The 20,297-nt window shown below is 36.6% G+C and overlaps 1 protein-coding gene, 1 long non-coding RNA gene and 2 other non-coding genes across 16 annotated transcripts; 1 reads left to right on the forward strand and 3 right to left on the reverse strand.

Annotated features, from left to right (window-relative positions):
- The first annotated feature begins 1,724 nt into the window (after positions 1–1,724).
- Positions 1,725–8,060, forward strand: LOC112276674 (putative E3 ubiquitin-protein ligase ARI8). 13 transcript variants are annotated; one of them, XM_024508205.3, is made up of 14 exons: positions 1,725–2,130; positions 2,975–3,236; positions 3,546–3,670; positions 3,958–4,066; positions 4,211–4,301; positions 4,671–4,843; positions 5,176–5,283; positions 5,398–5,486; positions 5,738–5,845; positions 6,014–6,104; positions 6,466–6,555; positions 6,709–6,828; positions 6,941–7,167; positions 7,304–8,060. In XM_024508205.3, the coding sequence occupies exons 2-14, from the start codon at positions 3,063–3,065 to the stop codon at positions 7,581–7,583; spliced, it is 1,785 nt and encodes a 594-aa protein (XP_024363973.1). In that variant the 5' UTR covers positions 1,725–2,130; positions 2,975–3,062; the 3' UTR covers positions 7,584–8,060. The 13 variants fall into 13 exon arrangements, with proteins under 13 accessions (XP_024363973.1, XP_073387152.1, XP_090103387.1 ...); XM_073531051.2 differs by having other exon boundaries at positions 5,179–5,283; XM_024508206.3 differs by having other exon boundaries at positions 1,727–2,130; positions 2,984–3,236.
- Positions 8,061–11,830: 3,770 nt separating this feature from the next.
- TRNAT-AGU (transfer RNA threonine (anticodon AGU)) lies at positions 11,831–11,904 on the reverse strand. The gene has a single exon. It is a non-coding gene; the product is annotated as a tRNA-Thr (tRNA).
- Positions 11,905–11,906: 2 nt separating this feature from the next.
- Positions 11,907–11,979, reverse strand: TRNAA-AGC (transfer RNA alanine (anticodon AGC)). Its single transcript has one exon. It is a non-coding gene; the product is annotated as a tRNA-Ala (tRNA).
- A 70-nt stretch (positions 11,980–12,049) lies between these two features.
- Positions 12,050–12,906, reverse strand: LOC149986431 (uncharacterized). Its single transcript, XR_016500710.1, has 2 exons — positions 12,392–12,906; positions 12,050–12,156 (listed from the first exon to the last, which is right to left on the reverse strand). It is a non-coding gene; the product is annotated as an uncharacterized LOC149986431 (long non-coding RNA).
- Between the last annotated feature and the right edge of the window lie 7,391 nt (positions 12,907–20,297).

Below are 20,297 nucleotides of genomic sequence, written 5' to 3' on the forward strand. Positions count from 1 at the left end.
TTCCCATCTCTGGCCCTTCTTTCCTTCCTTCCTTTCCTTCCTTCCTTCCTGCCTTCCCTCCTTTCCTGCCTTCCTTTCCTTCCTTCCTTCCTGCCTTCCCTCCTTTCCTTCCTTCCTTTCCTTCCTTCCTTCCTGCCTTCCCTCCTTTCCTGCCTTCCTTTCCTTCCTTCCTTCCTGCCTTCCCTCCTTTCCTTCCTTCCTTTCCTTCCTTCCTTTCCTTCCTTCCCTTCCTTCCTTCCTTCCCTTCCTTCCTTTCCTTCCTTCCTTTCCTTCCTTCCTTCCCTTCCTTCCTTCCCTTCCTTCCTTTCCTTCCTTCCTTCCTGCCTTCCTTCCTTCCCTTCCTTCCTTTCCTTCCTTCCTTTCCTTCCTTCCTTCCCTTCCTTCCTTCCCTTCCTTCCTTTCCTTCCTTCCTTTCCTTCCTTCCTTTCCTTCCCTTCCTTCCTTTCCTTCCTTCCTTTCCTTCCTTCCCTTCCTTCCTTCCTTCCCTTCCTTCCTTCCTTCCTTCCTTCCTTCCTTCCCTTCCTTTCCTTCCTTCCTTCCCTTCCTTCCTTCCCTTCCCTCCTTTCCTTCCTTCCTTTCCTTCCTTCCTTCCCTTCCCTCCTTTCCTTCCTTCCTTTCCTTCCTTCCTTCCCTTCCTTCCTTCCTTTCCTTCCTTCCTTTCCTTCCTTCCCTTCCTTCCTTCCTTCCCTTCCTTCCTTTCCTTCCTTCCTTTCCTTCCCTCCTTTCCTTCCTTCCTTTCCTTCCTTCCTTCCTTTCCTTCCTTCCCTTCCTTCCTTCCTTCCCTTCCTTCCTTTCCTTCCTTCCTTTCCTTCCTTCCTTCCCTTCCTTCCTTCCCTTCCTTCCTTCCCTTCCTTCCTTTCCTTCCTTCCCTTCCTTCCTTCCTTCCCTTCCTTCCTTTCCTTCCTTCCTTTCCTTCCTTCCTTCCCTTCCTTCCTTCCCTTCCTTCCTTTCCTTCCTTCCTTTCCTTCCCTTCCTTCCTTCCCTTCCTTCCTTTCCTTCCTTCCTTTCCTTCCTTCCTTTCCTTCCCTTCCTTCCTTCCCTTCCTTCCTTTCCTTCCTTCCTTTCCTTCCTTCCTTCCCTTCCTTCCTTCCTTCCCTTCCTTCCTTTCCTTCCTTCCTTTCCTTCCTTCCTTCCCTTCCTTCCTTCCTTCCCTTCCTTCCTTTCCTTCCTTCCTTTCCTTCCTTCCCTTCCTTCCTTCCTTCCCTTCCTTCCTTTCCTTCCCTTCCTTCCTTCCCTTCCTTCCTTTCCTTCCTTCCTTTCCTTCCTTCCTTTCCTTCCTTCCTTTCCTTCCCTTCCTTCCTTCCCTTCCTTCCTTTCCTTCCTTCCTGCCTTCCCTCCTTTCCTTCCTTCCTTTCCTTCCTTCCTTCCCTTCCTTCCTTCCTTCCCTTCCTTCCTTTCCTTCCTTCCTTTCCTTCCTTCCCTTCCTTCCTTCCTTCCTTTCCTTCCTTCCTTTCCTTCCTTCCTTCCTTCCCTTCCTTCCTTCCCTTCCTTCCTTTCCTTCCTTCCTTTCCTTCCTTCCTTTCCTTCCCTTCCTTCCTTCCCTTCCTTCCTTTCCTTTCTTCCTTTCCTTCCTTCCTTCCCTTCCTTTCCTTCCATCCTTCCTTTCCTTCCTTCCTTCCTTTCCTTCCATCCTTCCTTTCCTTCCATCGCTGCCCCACTTGCAACACGCTCCATTCTCTCATGCTTTTCCTCTCTCGCGCTCTCTCTCTTTTCCCCTTCTTCATATGCTGCTGCTGCTCCTGAGTTGTGTTAAGCACAAGCTTCCTTCCTTCATTCTTCATTCTTCATCACCGCCCCTGGCTGGCCACACGCAGCAGGGCTTGGTCAACACCCCAATTACTCACTCTTCCTCGGGGCTATTTTCACAAAGCTTGTGCAGGCAGTACTGCTGCTGACTTAGACAGGTAGAGAGAAGAAGATTGATGGATGGGTTTCTCGTGTGGGGTTTGGCTGGGTATGATGTGCTGATCAGTCTCTGAAGGGTTCGCGAGACAGTCAGGAGAAGCGGAGATTGTGGGTTCGGTTTGTGGGTTCGGTTTGAGGGTAGAGTTGGGCGTGTCGTGGAGGAGGAGGAGGTCTGTGATGCAATCTGGTGATGGTTGCGTGAAGGTGGAAGAGTAGGAGGAGGAGGTACGGGATGATGATGGGATTCTGATGATTGTGTTGGCTTCGTTACCAAGGTTTGGCACATGGTGGAGATTTAGTGGTTATTTTTCAAAAATTAAGAGAATTAGTCTAACTCTAAAGACAAATTGTTTTGTGTGATTCCGATTAGTTAGAAACAAAATTCGTAGATGTAGATGTTCTTGCTTGCTGCCTTGTCAGTGGTGTAATTAGTGGGGTTGAGGTTCGTGAGGTTCGTGAGATATGTTGAGTTCAGAGATTGGGTTAATTCACATGTGAGCTTGTGGGGAATTCAACATCGATGAGCGAAGGGCAGTGCTTTCTTTGTGCAATCTTGTATTGCAGCTTAGGGCATGCTAATCGAAGCATGTTTCGGTCCTTAGGGTTTTTGTAAAAATCGGAGAGTGGCATAGTTCTAGCGAATCTTTTGATCAATTGGTAGCTTTCTGCTCAGTTGTGCATGAGAAATCCGTTAGGATTATTGTCGGTGGTATGTCAATTTTTCAGTATGGAGCCAGTTTTGAAGTGGCAATTGAGGGTCTGAAGGCGTAGTTCTCCAATCCACTATGTTTTGGATGTTCTGCTCCTTGCTGTAGCATTTATCTGCCGGCTGGAGTATAAACAGGCTAATCATCTAAATCTCTTAATTATTGTTGTTGTTGCTGCTGTTATTTTTTTTTTTCCCTCCCTCTCTCTCTCTCTCTCTCTCTCTCTCCCGTATTGGTCTTAGACGAAGGCTGTCGTTTTTTAAATTTTCGTTTTATCTCCTCTTGTGCCCCTGGGTAGTTGGATTAAACTTTTTTTCATAGGGTCCAAATTTGAGTTTAGTTCTTGTGCTGTACTCACTTAGGTGCTCCAGGCAACAATCTTGATCTGTCTCTCTTCCATTCTCGTACTGTGGGAGATACTTTATCTGTCGAGTCATTGAGTGGAGAAACATGGAGTCTGAGGACGAAATGCAAGATGCCTGGGCTGGAACATCCGATGACGAATTTCAAAATGAAGAAGAAGAAGACGAGGATTCAGACGCTTTAGCTAGTGACGATGAAGATGACGAATCAGATTACGGCTTTGGCTTTAATGATTTCCAGCTTAGTACCCGGCGACCCCAGGTATTCTTCAAATTCCAATGGCAGATCTTGTAATGAAGGCTTTGCAGTGCTGATAGCGTTGTTTCTGGTTGTAAAAAAATGGAAGATGAAAAGTTGGAGTGATTCTTTCTGCTTTTGCGGTCTTCCTGAACATTGGCGGATGCTTGTGTTAATTGTGTTCTGGAGTCGATTTCTTATAGGCGCTTAATTGGGGTTCTTTCTTGTTCTAAGCTTCTTTGAAAGTAGTCAGGTCTTATCTAATGCATGCCAGTATAAATCCCGACACGTTGAAATGGACCTAAAGTTGTCGGTTCTGACGTCGTGTTGCAGACTATTTTCACCGTTCTTAGTGAACAAGATATACGACAGCGACAAGATGAAGCTGTAGCAACTATCACTAACTTCTTGTCTATATCACCTGCGGATGCCGGGGTGCTGCTTCGGCATTTTAAGTGGTAACACTCTCTCTTTTCTTGTTTTTGTTGTGTGGCTGGTTGGAACAACCATGACATGGATATGTGAGCGACCTAATTTTACTGTCTTCATAATCAGCACTCACCTTGGGTTACTCCTCCGTGATCTGCTCTTGTGCAGCATCGGCAATGAGCACATGCATGTCAGATGAAAGTTCGAACATAATGTATGTTTGCATTGTAGTTGTAGTAAAACGGTACCTCTCTTTGCTTCGTAATTGTCAGAGAGTAACAAGTCTTGTTGCTATATTATACTTGTTAATGAATAGGAGTGTGAGCAAAGTTAACGATGAGTGGTTCGCCGATGAGGAGCGAGTTCGTGCTAACGTTGGTTTGCTGGAGAAGCCGGCGACTAGCAAAAGGAAGAATGTAAAGGAGGTATTGCTGGATACTGGCTGTATTATTCCTTTGCGGCGTTTGGCTGTATTATTGGCTGTATTATTCCTTTGTATTATTTTCCTATCTCCCAGTTATTGCTTAATGTTTTCGAAAGGTTTGGTTTTAATGTGATGTTTTTGGCAGATGACGTGCCAGATATGTTTTGAAGTTCATCCCTTTGAGAAGATGAAGGAGCCTAGATGTGGTCATTATTTTTGTGAGATCTGTTGGACAGGTCAGGTATTGGTGCACCATTATGTAATAGTATGCACTCTTAGAATATTTGTGCCAAATGCTGGAGGGTTTCGTAAATTTTTGCATGATTGTTTTTCGTTTGTATTGTTTGTGTCTCTAGCTTTAATTACCTTGAATTTTGTAGCGAGAAATAGCGGCATACAGTTTAATAACTCATATTAGTGTCATCGTATTTTTTCTTTAGTTGGAGAGCTTTATATCTAGTAATGGCTTAAACAACTTGCAGTGTTAAATGCTAAGTAATATCGAACTGTTAATGGATAGAATCCTAGGAGCTTGATGGTTTCGGCTGCTTTAAGCACTTTTATCTGACATAGGATAGTGTTCTTCTCATCTGGATTGGGTTCAGGTTACATTCACACTGCCATTAATGACGGTCCCGGGTGTTTAACTTTGCGATGTGCGGATCCATCGTGTGGGGCAGCCATTGGTGAAGACATGGTGTTGGGCTTAGTTTCTAAAGAGGATCAACAAAAGTACATGCGATATCTTTTGAGATCTTATGTTGAGGACAATCGAAAGGTTAATATTTTAGTCCATCTTTTGTCTCGTTTGCTGCGTGCAGGTCTGTGATACGATTCAGTGGTAGTATATGTATTATGGCATAGAGGTTATACGGTTGTGATTTTTGCGAAGTAGTTGATACACAGATTACATTTACCTGGGACAAGCTTTTGACACATGAACTATTCCTTGATTTAATGACATCATCGCTTTTGCGCTGCGTCATTTTAATCTTGCGTCTTGCATGAAGGGCATTTTTATCTTCACTATATATTGTGCTGTATATTTTTGTTCATCTCTTATTAAATTGATTTCTGATTAGAGATCTGACATCGAGGTGTGTGAATTAGCAGGTGAAGTGGTGCCCTGCACCTGGCTGTGAATATGCAGTGGAATACCAAGCTGGCGTTGGTTCTTACGACCTCGTCTGCAAGTGTGGGTTTAGTTTCTGCTGGAACGTACGTATTTTTGACAATTTCTTTTGTTCTTTTTAAAGTCTTCTTTGAACCGTCGAAATATAACCTACATTTTACAGGAAAATACGTGACTCATCCTCGTTTTTTTTTTTTCAGTGTCGGGAAGAGGCACATCGGCCTGTGGATTGTGAGACAGTCAACAAGTGGATACTGAAGAATTGCGCCGAGTCGGAGAATATGAATTGGTACGTATTGGAAATATCCAGCTTTATGCACTTTGTTCTTTGTAATGTTTTCCGAAACAAGTTAAACTGCATAGAAATTGACAACTAGTGATAATGAACATGGAAACTTCAGTTTTGAGGTCGTCGAGGAATTTCTGAGCTGTTCGGATGGAACAACTTTTCAGTAGTTGACTAAGGAAGGCAGTCCGATGAAGTTCTCATTTTATCATTTGTTTCAATCATCTGAAGTCATTTTCATTTTCATTGTGCAGGATTCTGGCAAACAGCAAACCCTGCCCTAAATGTAAGAGACCGATTGAAAAAAACCAAGGCTGCATGCATATTACTTGCACACCACCTTGCAAATTTGAGTTTTGCTGGTAAGTTGTAAATATTATTCTTACTTTAGTTAAATTAAAGTTACTTAATTGGATTTAGTACTATTAATATGTGAAAGTCACCATGCTTATAAGGTCATCAACTCAGCTGCTGCAATTCATGTTGCCTCATTCTCAAGTGTAGCTTTTGAACCTTGACTTCTTTGGCAGGCTGTGTCTTGGAGCATGGACTGATCACGGTGAACGAACTGGAGGTTTCTATGCATGTAACCGTTATGAAACTGCCAAGCAAGAAGGCGTGGTAAGTGGACACTTCCTTATAATATACCTGAACTTCATCTCTTCAGGTTCATATGGGCTTTTGTTGTAGAGCTTCGATGAGTTGGTTTTATGTAATACTGGAGTATAGAGATATTAATAGTCACGTAAGCTAGGCGATAAATCGCAGAATTATTTATTAACCTGAGAGTGACAACAATTTAGATTTTCTCGTTACATTAAGACACATAGGGCAATTGCAACTTAAATTGGAGCGAACTTATCAGGAATTAACACTTCAAGTTCAAGCAAAGAGATTGTTGCTTTTGGCTCTATCGTCCCCGTTATATATCAGAGGTTGACGCTTATATAAATAAGTTGATAGTTTTAGTTTGTTTCTGCAGTACGATGAAGCAGAGCGGAGGAGGGAAATGGCTAAGAACTCTCTTGAACGCTACACACATTACTATGAACGTTGGGCTACAAATGAGTCTGTAAGTGCTGGATTGCGTTTGTGCATTTTTTCTTTTGTCATTCGGTAATGAATCTGCATGAACTGTTTAGGATTTTGACATCATCCTAACTTGAGGAGATGTGGTCTGCATTTGTTTATTCTTGACTATCGAGAGTTTGGTGGTGTTGTGCAGTCTAGGTCAAAGGCTCTTGCAGATCTTCAACTAATGCAGTCTGTGAAGGTTGACAAGTTGAGTGACATACAATGTCAACCTGTCTCGCAACTGAAATTTGTGACAGATGCATGGCTGCAGGTATGATAGTTTGTCTTGTTTTGACGTGATTGACAAAGCTTTTGGGAACTATCGAATTGTGTCACTGCTTCATATAAGTAGTCAATCTAAATGTTCATGCTTTCTTGTGCAGATTGTTGAGTGCCGACGTGTATTGAAATGGACATATGCTTATGGGTATTACTTGCCCGAGAACGAGCAAACAAAAAGGCAATTCTTTGAGTATTCACAAGGTGAGGCAGAAGCTGGCTTGGAGCGCCTCCATCAATGTGCAGAGAAGGAGTTGCAGACCTTCCTTGAGGGAGACAGTCCCAATAGCTCATTCAATGATTTCCGCACCAAACTTGCCGGCTTGACCAGGTGCTTATTACTAATATTGATTAGTCTTCTTCAACGACAAGAAGAATAGTGTACTTACGCTATTGTATATTGCTCTTGTTTATGGAAGACGTATTCATTGCTGGCTTATCATTGGTTTTTGTTTATCTTGGTTCAGTGTAACGAGGACTTACTTCGAGAACCTGGTTCGTGCGCTGGAGAGTAATCTTTCGGATGTTGACATTTCGAAAGGAGCCGTCAAGTCCAGCAACAGCTCAAAGGCTTCCGGCAGCTCCAAAGCGAGAGGTGGAAGACCCAAATCTGGAAGTACTAGAAGCGGGGGATCCAGTCGAAGTGGAGAGGAGATGGCTCACTGGTCTTGTGAGCATTGCACATATGTTAATACCACAGCCACTTCGTCCAATGTGTGCATCATTTGCGGCTATCCTCGTTCTTAATATGATGAACCTCCTTAGAGCTTCAACATCTCTTCATTTGATTTCCATCTTGACTCGCCTTTTGAGCTCTGTCACCTTTTATCATCTTCTGGGGTGATTCCACTTTGCTGTAATTGGAGTGCACAGCCGGACAGTCGGACCTTGTGGCTAGTCATATAATTTGATCAATAGGGATATTGGTGCAGCTAGTTTAATCCCTGCATTAGACTTCTGAGTGTGTCGAACACCGGAGTCTACTGCTCGGATTTTTTGTTATATAATACATTTAGCCAACAAGGTGATAGGGAAGGGTGTTGCTAATGTCTAGGCCTGTGTCTTAGCGGTGCACAATGTGCCAAATCCCTTCCTGCTGTATACGATATATGCAAAGACGGACACGTATCGTCTTGCATCTGTTTGCATCGTCATTGTGGTAAAGAAATGAGCTGGCCAATTGTTTCCTCATGGAGACAACGGTCCAAGAGTTTTACATCACTATATGTATTGTACCTGAGAATTGGATGTGTTTATTAGAGCTGTTGGTAGATTATTGAAGATCTGCAGCTTTATTTGCGCTATTTCTTGAAGCTGGTCATACTACGGATCCACCGAAGTTTCCTCCTCTTGACCAAAATATTTGAATGGATTTGTATAGTGTTTGCTTACAATTGATTGAATTGGACTATGTCAATGGTAGTGGTTGTACTTAACTATTGCTGGCGTCTTGCAGTTTGATACTAACTCTTAGTGAAGTGAAGGTGGCCCACAACAACCACGTTGAGGGTGGTTGCAATAGAAATGAGAAGCGGATATAAAAAGCCTACAAATGTTCATAAAAAGCCACAATTTACCCTCAACTTTTAGTATATTGTTTAGTAAAATCACAAAAATTTATGATATCTTTAAAATTGGAATGTTTTTCTGTTTTATTTCTTAGGACTCCTGAGGCTTTTCTTGGCAAATCACGCTGTTTAGGTATTTAATTAGTGATAGAGAATTGATTCTCTTTGGTGCTTTTTATTATTCATTACTAATTGTTTTTCAATGCATTTTAATGTTCATGTTATTTATCTATTTATTTCTTCAATATTAATTTCAAATATGAACCTTCTTTTGATGAAAATAAAGTTTCTTATAATTCTTATTAATAATGTTAAAATCTATAGCTATTACAACGTCATGCATGTCTCCCAATTTTGTGTTTAGCATATATGATAAGTTTACAAGCTATGACATCATATCATGAAACTTATTCTAATAATAATTTTGAAGCTTATTTAAGAATAATAACTAATTCTTGGTTACATTTAAAATTTATTTCATAACATTTTAACTTCATAGAATCTATTTAGTTTGAACGAAACTTATATCGAATACTTGTGTCCATTATAAAAATTATAAACAATATCAAAATAAGTATTTTGCAACAAAACAATATGCAAGGTTGGACGTACACATAAAATATGACCCCCAAACAATCAGTTAGAGAGTCACATGTAGGCACAAACAAAATCCTTGATGTACATAATTTAATTTTTTAGAAAAGAAAGCATGTTAGAGATTATGGTGCATATGATACATGATTATGTTAAGACATGTGAAATAAGGTCTAATTATTTGCCTTTCGTTTGTTTTGCTGATGTAAACTTAAGATATTTCATTATTATTATGTGACAAAATGCCTTCACCAAATCTTACTATTATCAACTTACAAGACGAGTGGACAAACCAAAACAAATTTAGACACACCCAAATCCTTGAATTACACAAAGGTTCATCCACAAGGCGGCCTAAATGGTGACAAGGTTGAGAGATATTTGTTCTTACTATTTATCTGGAAACTTTTTATCAGATATATATCTGATAAGGAAAAGGATGACGTTTTCAATTCCACGTGGACGCCAGGTCGACCTCTGAGCTTAGCTGACGTGTTCATTCGTTTTTGTGTTTTAATTTTAGACGGACAGCTTTGTCTGCCCGTGGGTCATGCTGGGTGAGAGGTCATCGCTCTCCGTTTGCCATCGCGCTTCTACTTCTCCGAGGCTGCACAGTTTCGACGAGCTCTGTTGTCCTGCAATCCTTAATGGTCGCTTCGGCTAATTGACTCTCGGGAGAGAGATCCACTTACTTGCCCATCATCCTTGCTCTTCACAAAAGTAGCTGACTCCTTCAACTTTTGAGAAGGCTAACTTGAGACACCCACCTGAAACCGCACCTGTGAAGTTGAGAAGCAGACATCTCAGCAGGGCGGGGGAAGAAAAGGGTTTGATTCGGTGATGAGCCTCAGCCGTTCATGCTTGACTGATACTGACTATCTAAGTTACAATTGGGTCATGAGAATTCAACGTAAAATTCAGAACAATCGAACTTGGGTGCCTCCTATGACAGTCGTGACGTAAAGAATGTCCAGAGGATGACCGTTGTGGCGTTCCGGAGTCCCACAACCAACTCAGAATCACGTACCTGCGCAAAGTGCGACACCCCAGCCGCAATTGTAGTTCCACAAAGTGCAAAAAGGTGGGAAGTGGCGACATTCAAAAGTGTGTGATGGGAAAGAGTGGTTCACGAATGGATTACATCGGCATGGAATTCGTGATATTCTTCCATCATGGTGGCAAGTGGTAGTTCCTCTTTAGTTGAAACCTGGGCCGCAAGGATACTCCTAATGCATGAAAGAGAGAGTTTAACTTGAGCTGGCCACCAAGGCATGGTAGTCAATGTTTTTGGAGTCACGTTTCCAAGCAACATTGTCAAGATGATTTTGAAGGAACCTCAGACTCAGAAAAGGAGCCTCGGACATGCAAGAAGTGATGCATTTTACTGCGTGCAACACATCATGAGCTACCCTGATGATGAACTCCAAGAGCGGCATGAGCAGGCAGTTAGCGTAGAGATTGCAGGGGCTTCAAATCCCTTCAATGCTGAGGACCCTGAACATTACACAAGAACATTTGGAAACTACCTCATCGCTATATCCTCAAAAACACCTTGCCATGCATTATTCAGCAGCAATCAATCGTCGCCTGCTCAAGAGAAGCAGCGAGGTCAACACTGTTCTCGTGAGACACAATCCTCCAATATCACAGATGACTTGCTTTGCACATGCTGGTGACAAGCCACGGAATCTCACACGCAGCAAGAGAAGATCCTGGTGACAGCGAGCAAGTCGAGCATCAGCGAATACATTACTTGCGAAGGCAGAGGCCCAAGCCACATTTGGACCCTACATCAAACTGCTCGAAGTGGCAGTTGGCATAAGAATCTGAATTTTTAACATGGTTCCACAACCCCACGATTTACTCTCTTTCCACGAAGGAAGGTGTTAGCAATTATGATGAGCCTTTTTTGAAGGGGTTTAGAAGTGGTGAACGTACTAATGGGATCAGAGGGAGTGTGGAAGCTGTCTGACTTTGGAAGCACTTCAACTCACCTGAAGAAATGGGCATTGAAGAAGATTGCATTAGAAAGTTCACAACACCCTCGTCTCGGGCACCTGAGGTGAGCATGAAAATGGCACCTCTTCGCTTGTGATAAGCTTCAAACAGTAAGTTGACAAAGATAAATTACTCACTTTAGGCTCTCACTAGGTATGTGCTGTTAGATGTGGGACCTTTATCAGGAAGAATTGATCATCGAGAAGGTTGAAATTTCGGTGAATGTTTCAATCCTGTAAATTGGGCTTTAGTGACCGTATATCGGCTGCATCATTTACTCGGATCATTTACTTCATTGACTACTTAGCCAGACATTCTTCGTTTCTATCTGTGTCTAGTTTTTTTCCTTTTTTTACTTTCAAGGGAATTTCAACCTCATTGCCTATGAATGGTCCACAATTTGGAAGAGAAATTTGAAACCAACTATCAAATCTATCATTCCTAATTGTCCGTCAACATTTATAGGTAAATTTAAGAGATATATCGACCTCGTTAGTCTGTGTCGCATTTGCCTTCATATTGATATAGTGAGACCAGAGTATATAACTTTGTAAGTATTGAAGAGTTGAGTTTTAAAGATTTCCTCTCCGTTGGGAGAACTTGTGTAGGCGGTTCCATGGAGGCATCAAAGATCCCCAACTCGATTCCATCGATGGTCTCCCATACAACAGTCAAAGAAGTTGATAAGCGCCCAACGGAAGCTGTGGGCATGAAGGTGATGGAGTGTGGGTGAGAGCGGGAAAGAGAAAGAGGGGGAGAAAGGCAGCGGCAAAAACAGAAGAGAAAGAGGGAAAGGTAAAGTTACCACATTACTGAGTAAATAAAATGTGCCATTGCTTCCACTGAGAGTTGAACTCAGGACCTCCCGCTTACTAAACGGGTGCTCTAGCCAACTGAGCTATAGAAGCTATGGAGAAGTGGGGTATCGATCCCCATACCTCTCGCATGCTAAGCGAGCGCTCTACCATCTGAGCTACATCCCCATACACCCTCATCGGATGCTCAGCGGTACACGAATGCCCCCCATATCGCTGTTCACAGCGCACCTAACACCCCCCCACGACACCTCCGCCACTCACCCCCCTCAATCCTCCCTCCCCCCCTCTCGTCTCAACCTAACTCACCACCTCCTCCAAACGCCTTCTTAATTCCACCAATCCCTTCACCCTCCATGCCACAATAGCTGTTAGCTACGGATAATATTCAACTTGAATTGGACATAGCTCAAACACCACTATAACAGGGAAAGAGAACACACACAGAACAAACAAACAAACAAACAAAAAACAGCTTTAGGTTACTGGAATATTTGGAAACGAGCCATACATCTCCTGCATTCTTCTAAAAAGCCCTAAAAAATAAACACCAAAACCAAAACTGGCGTAGGTATTTTACCGACAAAGAGTAAAGAAAATTGCAGGGAATCCGTCTTCCAAGCATGAATTGCTGTCACCACAACGGAGAACATCGCCGAAAGCAGCAGCCATGGCAGTATCAAAGGCAGATACTGGTAGTACATCTTCCATACCGGCACTCTTGTCTCCTCAAATCGGAGCGGAATCCGAGGCGCAGATGGATTTGTGTAGACCATCACTGCTGAGTGCGTTCCGCTTCTAAGAAACACGTAACTGAAACATCAAAAAGTAGCACCCGAAAGGAGCCTTGTAACACCCTAAACCCTAGCCCTAAAACCTGGTAGACACTCATGCCTTCCAATTTAACCCGTCAAATTGGTCTCTGAAAAACTTCGCACAGTCCACAACAACCGTCCTCCGACTAAAAACTATCGAAGGGGCCCACACTCGTCTGCAACAGACAAAGCCAATTGAGTCACGAGGAATTGCAACAATTGGCGCAGGCCATTCCCGAATAGAACCATCGGCCTTCCTGGCCATTCAAAACAACGTCCACCTTCGAACTTGAAACTAGCTTTCTCGAAATGCCCGGTACCTGGCCAGGCGCCCGGCTATAATACCCGGAATCGATGGTCGAGGAATACGGGTATGCTTACGGGTATAAATCCCATGGGGAACGTGCACGGGAGAGCATGAGAACCAGCGGGAACAGAACACTGTGTCGGAATTCGTCCATTCTAGGGGTTCTGATAGGCAATCTATTATGTAGTAGAATATGGTGTGTAATGCGGTCATCCTTTAATATTTATATTTATATTTTTATCTTTTTTAAAATTTGGGGCAATGTGGGTCGGTGGTTAGAACCTTTAGGATCCTAGAAAAACTTTGAAGCATAGATATTATTATATTTTTGTAATTACAATAGTTGCCTCTAATATGTCTTGGATGAGATCATGGACTGGATTTTTGAACCAAATGCAAACTCATTGAATCTTTGTAGCATTATATACATTTTTTGGCGTAGATTATTGTTGACAGTTCAATTCATTTTCCATGCCTAGATTTGAAGTTTGTGTGACTATCTGCTGCATTGATCTCTGACAATGTCATAAACTTTTCAAACGTTTCCTTTTCATTTTACAAACGGATTGGTACCTTCAATTCTTCTTCTTCTTTTTCCCTAATTGAAGAATAGATTTATTTTTGACATTAGATCATCCATAAGTCGTGTGAGCATGGTGTGATCCATGCTAAAAATATTCGTTTTGAAAGATTTCAAAGAAGAAAGCTAAAAAAAGAAAACAATAAACTAAAATTTTAAATAATAAGCAATACTAAAGCCTATTATTGGTGCTAAAAAAACAGTCTACTATCTTGGATTTGATACCATATATATATATATATATATATATGTGTGTGTGTAATTTTATTATCAAAGAATAGAATTCATAAATCAAAGTAAATAACAATAAAAAGAATGCTTTAAAAATAAAAATAAGGAAGTATGTCTATATCTATATATATATATATATATATATCTAGGTTTAAAAAAATTCTCACAAAATTGTTAAAAGCTTCATTTGTTGTTCATATCAAATTTTGAAGTTTATGCAACTATTAGAAAAATTAATCTCCAGTATTGTCACAATTCTTTATAAAAATACATTATCATAAGTTTAAGAAATTATACGAGTAATAGGATAACCAAATAATAGAAATATAGTAATGTGACTACACAAATATAAGTCTATTATTTTTTTCTTTTTAATCATATTATATATGTGTTGCAAGTTTTAGTTAAATAGGTATACTTTTAGTATATTTTCATCTATTGTGTGTAAAGATTCAAATGCTTACAAGTGAGGAGAAAGTTATTTTTTAAGTCTTTGGAGGTATTAATATTTTTTTTAATAAATGATTAGAATTTATACAAAAACATATACATTAATAATCACTTCATTCTGAATAATAATGGTATAACAACTTGGTCTCAATTATCTACTTTTTTGATGGAAAATCCAAAACTACTTTGATTGCCCACTTCTTGTTCTAAGACATCCATGTAGCCATAATGGATGAATATTCTAAGTAAAAAAATAAAGATTTTATTTTTTCTTATTTTAATTAAAAATTATATTTATGGTCAAATTTCAATTCTAAAAATTCGAAAAATTACAAAAAAATTCTTTTGCTTAGATTTTAGAAACAAGTCTAATAGAAAATCCAATCTATTTTATGATAGACTACACTATCATGTACATATGTTTATTATAACTAAAATTTTAAGGAATTAAAAAAAATCATAATATAATGTCTCTACAATGCATCTTTAAAGATAAAAATTTATAAATAATTAATAAAAAATAAAATATTTTATTGGAGATTTAATTTTAAAAAAGTAGTTAGTAGTTTACTTCAAAATTTCTAAGATTTTTATAATATTTACTAAATTTTGCAACCATACATTATAATAAAACTTTATTGGTTTTTGAAGAATTTATTATATTAGTATTCAAAGTAAAAACCATGATTAAAATAATAATAATAAATAAATAAAATTACTTTATATCATAAACTATATCATTTTAGAAAATTAAAATCTATTTTGTATTAATAGATAAAAGATCAAATTTTTATTATATATCTAATGACTATCGATCAGATAAAAAAATATTTATTAAATATTTTAGCTCACTTTTTTTCGAAAAATATGTTTTAAAATGGATAATTCTATTTTATATTTTAACATTATTTTTTCAATTATTAATTAATATTTTGAAATTTATACAATAAGAATTGATATATTGATAGATAATTTTATATGTAATGAAGTGCTCCAATATTAACTGTAACTAATTTTTAATTAATTATTTTGTCATAAGTTGATAGAAAATCTATAATTTTGTGTCAATTTTTTTATTTAGATACAAAAATTTATAATATCTACTTATTTAAAAAATAACAGTAAATTTTTTAATTTTTAATTTTTTTAAATACTTAAAGAACTTTTATTTATCTTATTAAAGTTTAATTCTTCAATTAATTTTTAGAATAGAACATTTCTATATAATAATTTATATAGAATAGAATATCTTTTTATTTTATCAAGCAATAAGCATATGTCTAATTGTAATTATGTTTTTTTATTAAAAATTTAAAAAGTGATAAAAATAAGATCATATAAAAATAAAATATAATTTTAAATAATTTTTAAAATTACAAACTCCATTTGCTCAATTCATTACTATTTCCAACTCATTGCCATACCAAACATCCTTTATTCATACTTAACATTTCAATCTTATATCCATCTTCACGTTTGATTACCTTGTAGCAAACATAAGAATATTTTTCTTTTCTTTTCTTTTCTTTTTTATTTGTTGTATTTTCTCACACCATCTACAACTAAATGTATTCCAACCGAATCAATCAATCATTGTATACAACAAATGCAACATAATGTCATTGAAGCTCATACACACAAGGACGGTGTTAGGTTCCATTGTAACCTTGCTACTTTGAGTTATGTGGATTGGCTTTATTTGTTGTATGATTAAGTTTGGAGTTGAATATTGGTGATTGTTGCAATAGCCATATAAGTTTTGTAGTAGTTTGGTTGTTCTTATGTTTGCAATTATGTTTGAGTCATGACAAGAAAATCTAAAACTAATATTTAAGTGTGTATATATATATATATATATATATATATCTTTTTTTTTATAGGTTTCAACTTATGCAAAATTAAGTGTTTGGAATATGATATTTTTGTGTTAATTTTCATATTATTTGAGTAGAGTTTCACACAAGATTGTTAATGTTTATTATTCCTCCACGTATTCATTTTTGTAAATGTCAAAATTTGAGATTGGATGTCTGACTTTGCAATGGCTTTGATAAATGAATCTTCACTGCAATTGCAGTACAAATACCTTCTATGAAAGTTAAATGAACCATTGTGTATCCCTCAATTTCATTGATTGATGGTATTTGTCTTGTACAGTTTCAATGTCTTGCTGTAGAATGGAGGTAGCTATTTATGCATTATGTTTGCATCTACTACACAAAGCTATTGTTAGTAGAGTGATGTAGTTTCAAGGATGATTGTTTTTCTCTTTTCATTTCTTTGTTTTTGTTTTTGTTTTTGTTTTTTTTTTTTTTTTTTTTTTTCAATTAAGGGTTGTTGTTGTGAATATCAAACAAAAGGATATGCTGATTGCATATGGTATGTTTATTGTATATTTTGCAATTTTTAAGCATTTTTTGGTGATTTTTCAGTACTTGGTCAAAGTCTTGCTTTGTGTGTGTCAACCACCCTTGTTTTCTGAGGCAGATTGTATTTTAGGATACCTTGTAGAGGCCTTAATAAATATTACTTCCTTAACATTCTTGTTGTGTGCTTCCTTTTTCTTTCTTTTTTTTTAAAAATTTGTGTGTATATTTTATATCTACCTTATTTTGTTCTTTTCATTGATAGGAAAGAGTGTAAGTGAGCATCCCAAAATTTGGTGGATGTGTGTGTTGAGATCACAATATTATATTGTAGATAAATGATACTTTATGTCAGTAGTCAATTATATTTCGGATTCTTAAGCATATTAATTCTGTTTGTATTTTTTGAATTTGTTTTTTTACTTCTTTTTCATTCAATTGCATATCAGTTTTTTCAAAATAAAAGTCATCCTTTCGTTTCTTTGCTTATTGATTTGTTTTAGCAACATTTTGGTGGAAGACAGATTGCAATCATACTGAATATCTATAAATAAATAAATTATGAAAGATCTACATTCAAATATTTGTGGATTTCAAACACACATTACCAAAGTTATTTAAGCTAGTTATTTTGAAACATGCCTATATTTATATATAGGATCAAGTTAAAAAAAGCAAGAAAACAAACTTTTTATATCCTCGTTCTAAAATTACATTCTTAGATTAGTTGTTTTTTTAGATTTTTTTTGTAGTCTTCATATTTATTTCTGTAAATGTTGAGTTGATTACATGATGGTTTTATTGTTGGAATTTTATTGCATGGAATTTCTGTGGAGTCCTCCACCTTATAACTCAAATGGATCCTCCACTATGTATTCAATAAATATTTTGAGTGTATTCCATTTTTAAGCTTTTGATAGATGGTTGAATTTGTATAAGTTCCAGAAATCTTTAGTTTTGATATCATGTTGGAATAAAATCATTCAGTCTTGTTACTGTATATCATGAAAGTTTATGTAATTGACTTTGTTGATGTTATCTTTTCTTTCTCTCAATATGTATTTATACAGTAAAATATCTCATATGTAACTTGAACTACAAAGATTGAGAAAAAAAATTTAACTGCAAAAATTAAACTGAGCTAGAATAAAATAACGATTGTAAAGTAAAATGAAATCTAACTGGGTTCGTTCAAAAGGTAGAAAGCCTCATGGAACCTGGTTCACATGCATCCTTGTGGATTTTGAAGACACTTTTATAACAAAGCATGCCTGTGGATCGTTTGTGAAAGGACTTGAATGAACATATTTCTTGCAAATCATAAGGCTTGCAGAGCAAATCATGTGTAAAATTTTGCATTCCCATCAAATTAACTTGAATCATGTCCAATTAGGAGGCTGTTTGCTACCAAAAGTTGTGCATGAAAATGATGCTCTCACGCTCTCAAAGAGTATTACTGTGCAACCACCAGATTTTAATAGTGATAGAATTTTGGATTTTATTGTGGATACTAAAGGAACAAAAGTAAAGATAGGCAAGGAGACAACACTGCACATCTGATACACATCTGATACACCCGAGACTTAGTGGGGTACTTCAAATTTTCAAACTTTTGTAAACAAGACACCTGATTTTGGAGATACAGATTCACATTTACAGTGCTGGTCACATGTTCCATCAGTACCCATCAACAAGTGCCTGAGATGGAATTTCATGCCAAACAAGAATTAAAACACAAGGTTGAACTTAGAAGTTTTTAAAAAAAGAAATACATATAAAAAGATGGTTCTATACTTAGAATGAACAAGTCAAAACAAAGTAAATTAAAATTGTCAATGAAGCACAAGTCTGAGTCCCAGTTTTGGAGGATAAAATCCCTTGTACTCAGTCCAGAATGGTCCTTTCCCAATCCTTTGTAAGGAGGGAATGAAACTCATGCTACAGGCATGATTTTTTCAAACTGCTTGACACACCAACAAGTGGACCGGACAGGTGGTACCTGTTCCATGCTCAAATGACTCCCATGAACATTTGTTTTGGACTTCAAAATGTAACCAAACCAAGTAAATGGCCTTTGAAGATGAAAATAATACATACAGTAATTATAATATATTACTATCTTTGAATCAATATCTAATCTTTTTGAGTACCACAAGGATGTATTGAGTTTTTTATAATTTGAGATTTATTTCCTTAACAATTTGACAAGAGTGTTAATTCATTGTTCTTGTTTTGTTTTAGGAGTGAATGAATTACCTTACTTCTTTGTTGTGTTTTAAAGGTTTCAAATCACTTACTTTTAAAACTAACACTTTTTCTTTTAACATTGATTCTTTTCTTAAAGAGAGTGGATTATTCTTCTTTGTGAAAATTATCATTTGATATTAGAGGTTGCAAATTACCATCTTTTAATTTAACTTATAAATTTGTTATAATTTTTTAATATAGATATAGAAGATAAAATTATTGATGCTATACTTGATAGGAATAATAATAGATTTATAGCTATTATAGATCTTAATAAGTTTGTCAATAATTTTGAAGTATAAATCTCATATATTATCAATATCAACTATGGAGATATTATTCCTAAAATTATAAAAGAAATTAATAATTAAGTTCAAAGTCTATGCCAAGAAGTTATGCAATTGAAAGAAACAAGTAGATCTCTCTCATAATTAAATTCAAAAATTCTTGCCACTCCAAGTATGAATAAGGCAAGGATAAGTATACAAAGAAGTTTAATAGAATAAGATTTATTTTTAGATGGATATAATCAATAAGCAATTAGATTGATTTATTCAAAAATAAGAAATGTTCTAAGTCTATGATAAGCCAACTTATCATAAGAATGACTAGTCTTGATGTTATAATTAAATAACTATACTTTATTGTATACATAAAATTTAAGTTTTTCCTTGCAATAGGAAATTATGTTTATTTTTTGTTGTTCTTGAGCTTCTTTTAATTATGCATTTATTCTTGTATATAGCTTTAATAAAAAAAATTCCCTAAACTTCCATTGTAAGATTATCAACTTTTGTAAAGTCAAAAATATCAAGTTATAATCATAATTTTCTAGAAAGATGTTTTTTGAATAAAAAAAATGTATCATAATATTATCCAATCATTTTAATGGCAATTGATGTTATACCTCAAATACAACTATAAAACTTAATTTACTTGTTTCATTTGTCTATCAATTTGAAGATAGAAAGTCAAAGATAGTTTAATATCTATCTTCAAAATCTTCAAAATGATTCTTTAAAATCTTAATACAAATTTAATCCTTCTATTAGATATAATATTCTTTAACAATTCATCATAGTAATGAATATTGTGAAAGAAAAGTTTAGTCATTTCTTCACATGTGATAGTTATTGTATATGATATAAAATATACCATGTTGGAAAAACAATCTACTATCACAAATATAGAGTCATAAGATCTTAAAACTAAAAGATCTATTATAAAATCTATAGAAACAAAAGACCATAGTTGTTTAAATATAAATAATGGTTGAAGAAGTTCATATGATCAATGATAAAGAATTTTTGATCTTTAATAAATATCACATGATTGTACAAAGTTTTTAATTTCCTATCACATTTAAGGAAAGTAAAAATCTTTAGATCTTTATTCTAAAGTCTTATTGTATCTATAATAGCTTACAATTAGGAAGTCATAACAAACTTAATGAACATGTAATCATGCTTCAGCTTCAAGAATATATAAGC

Source organism: Physcomitrium patens, chromosome 24, assembly GCF_059467195.1.
Source record: "Physcomitrium patens ecotype Gransden chromosome 24, ASM5946719v1, whole genome shotgun sequence".
NCBI classification, from domain to species: domain Eukaryota; kingdom Viridiplantae; phylum Streptophyta; class Bryopsida; order Funariales; family Funariaceae; genus Physcomitrium; species Physcomitrium patens.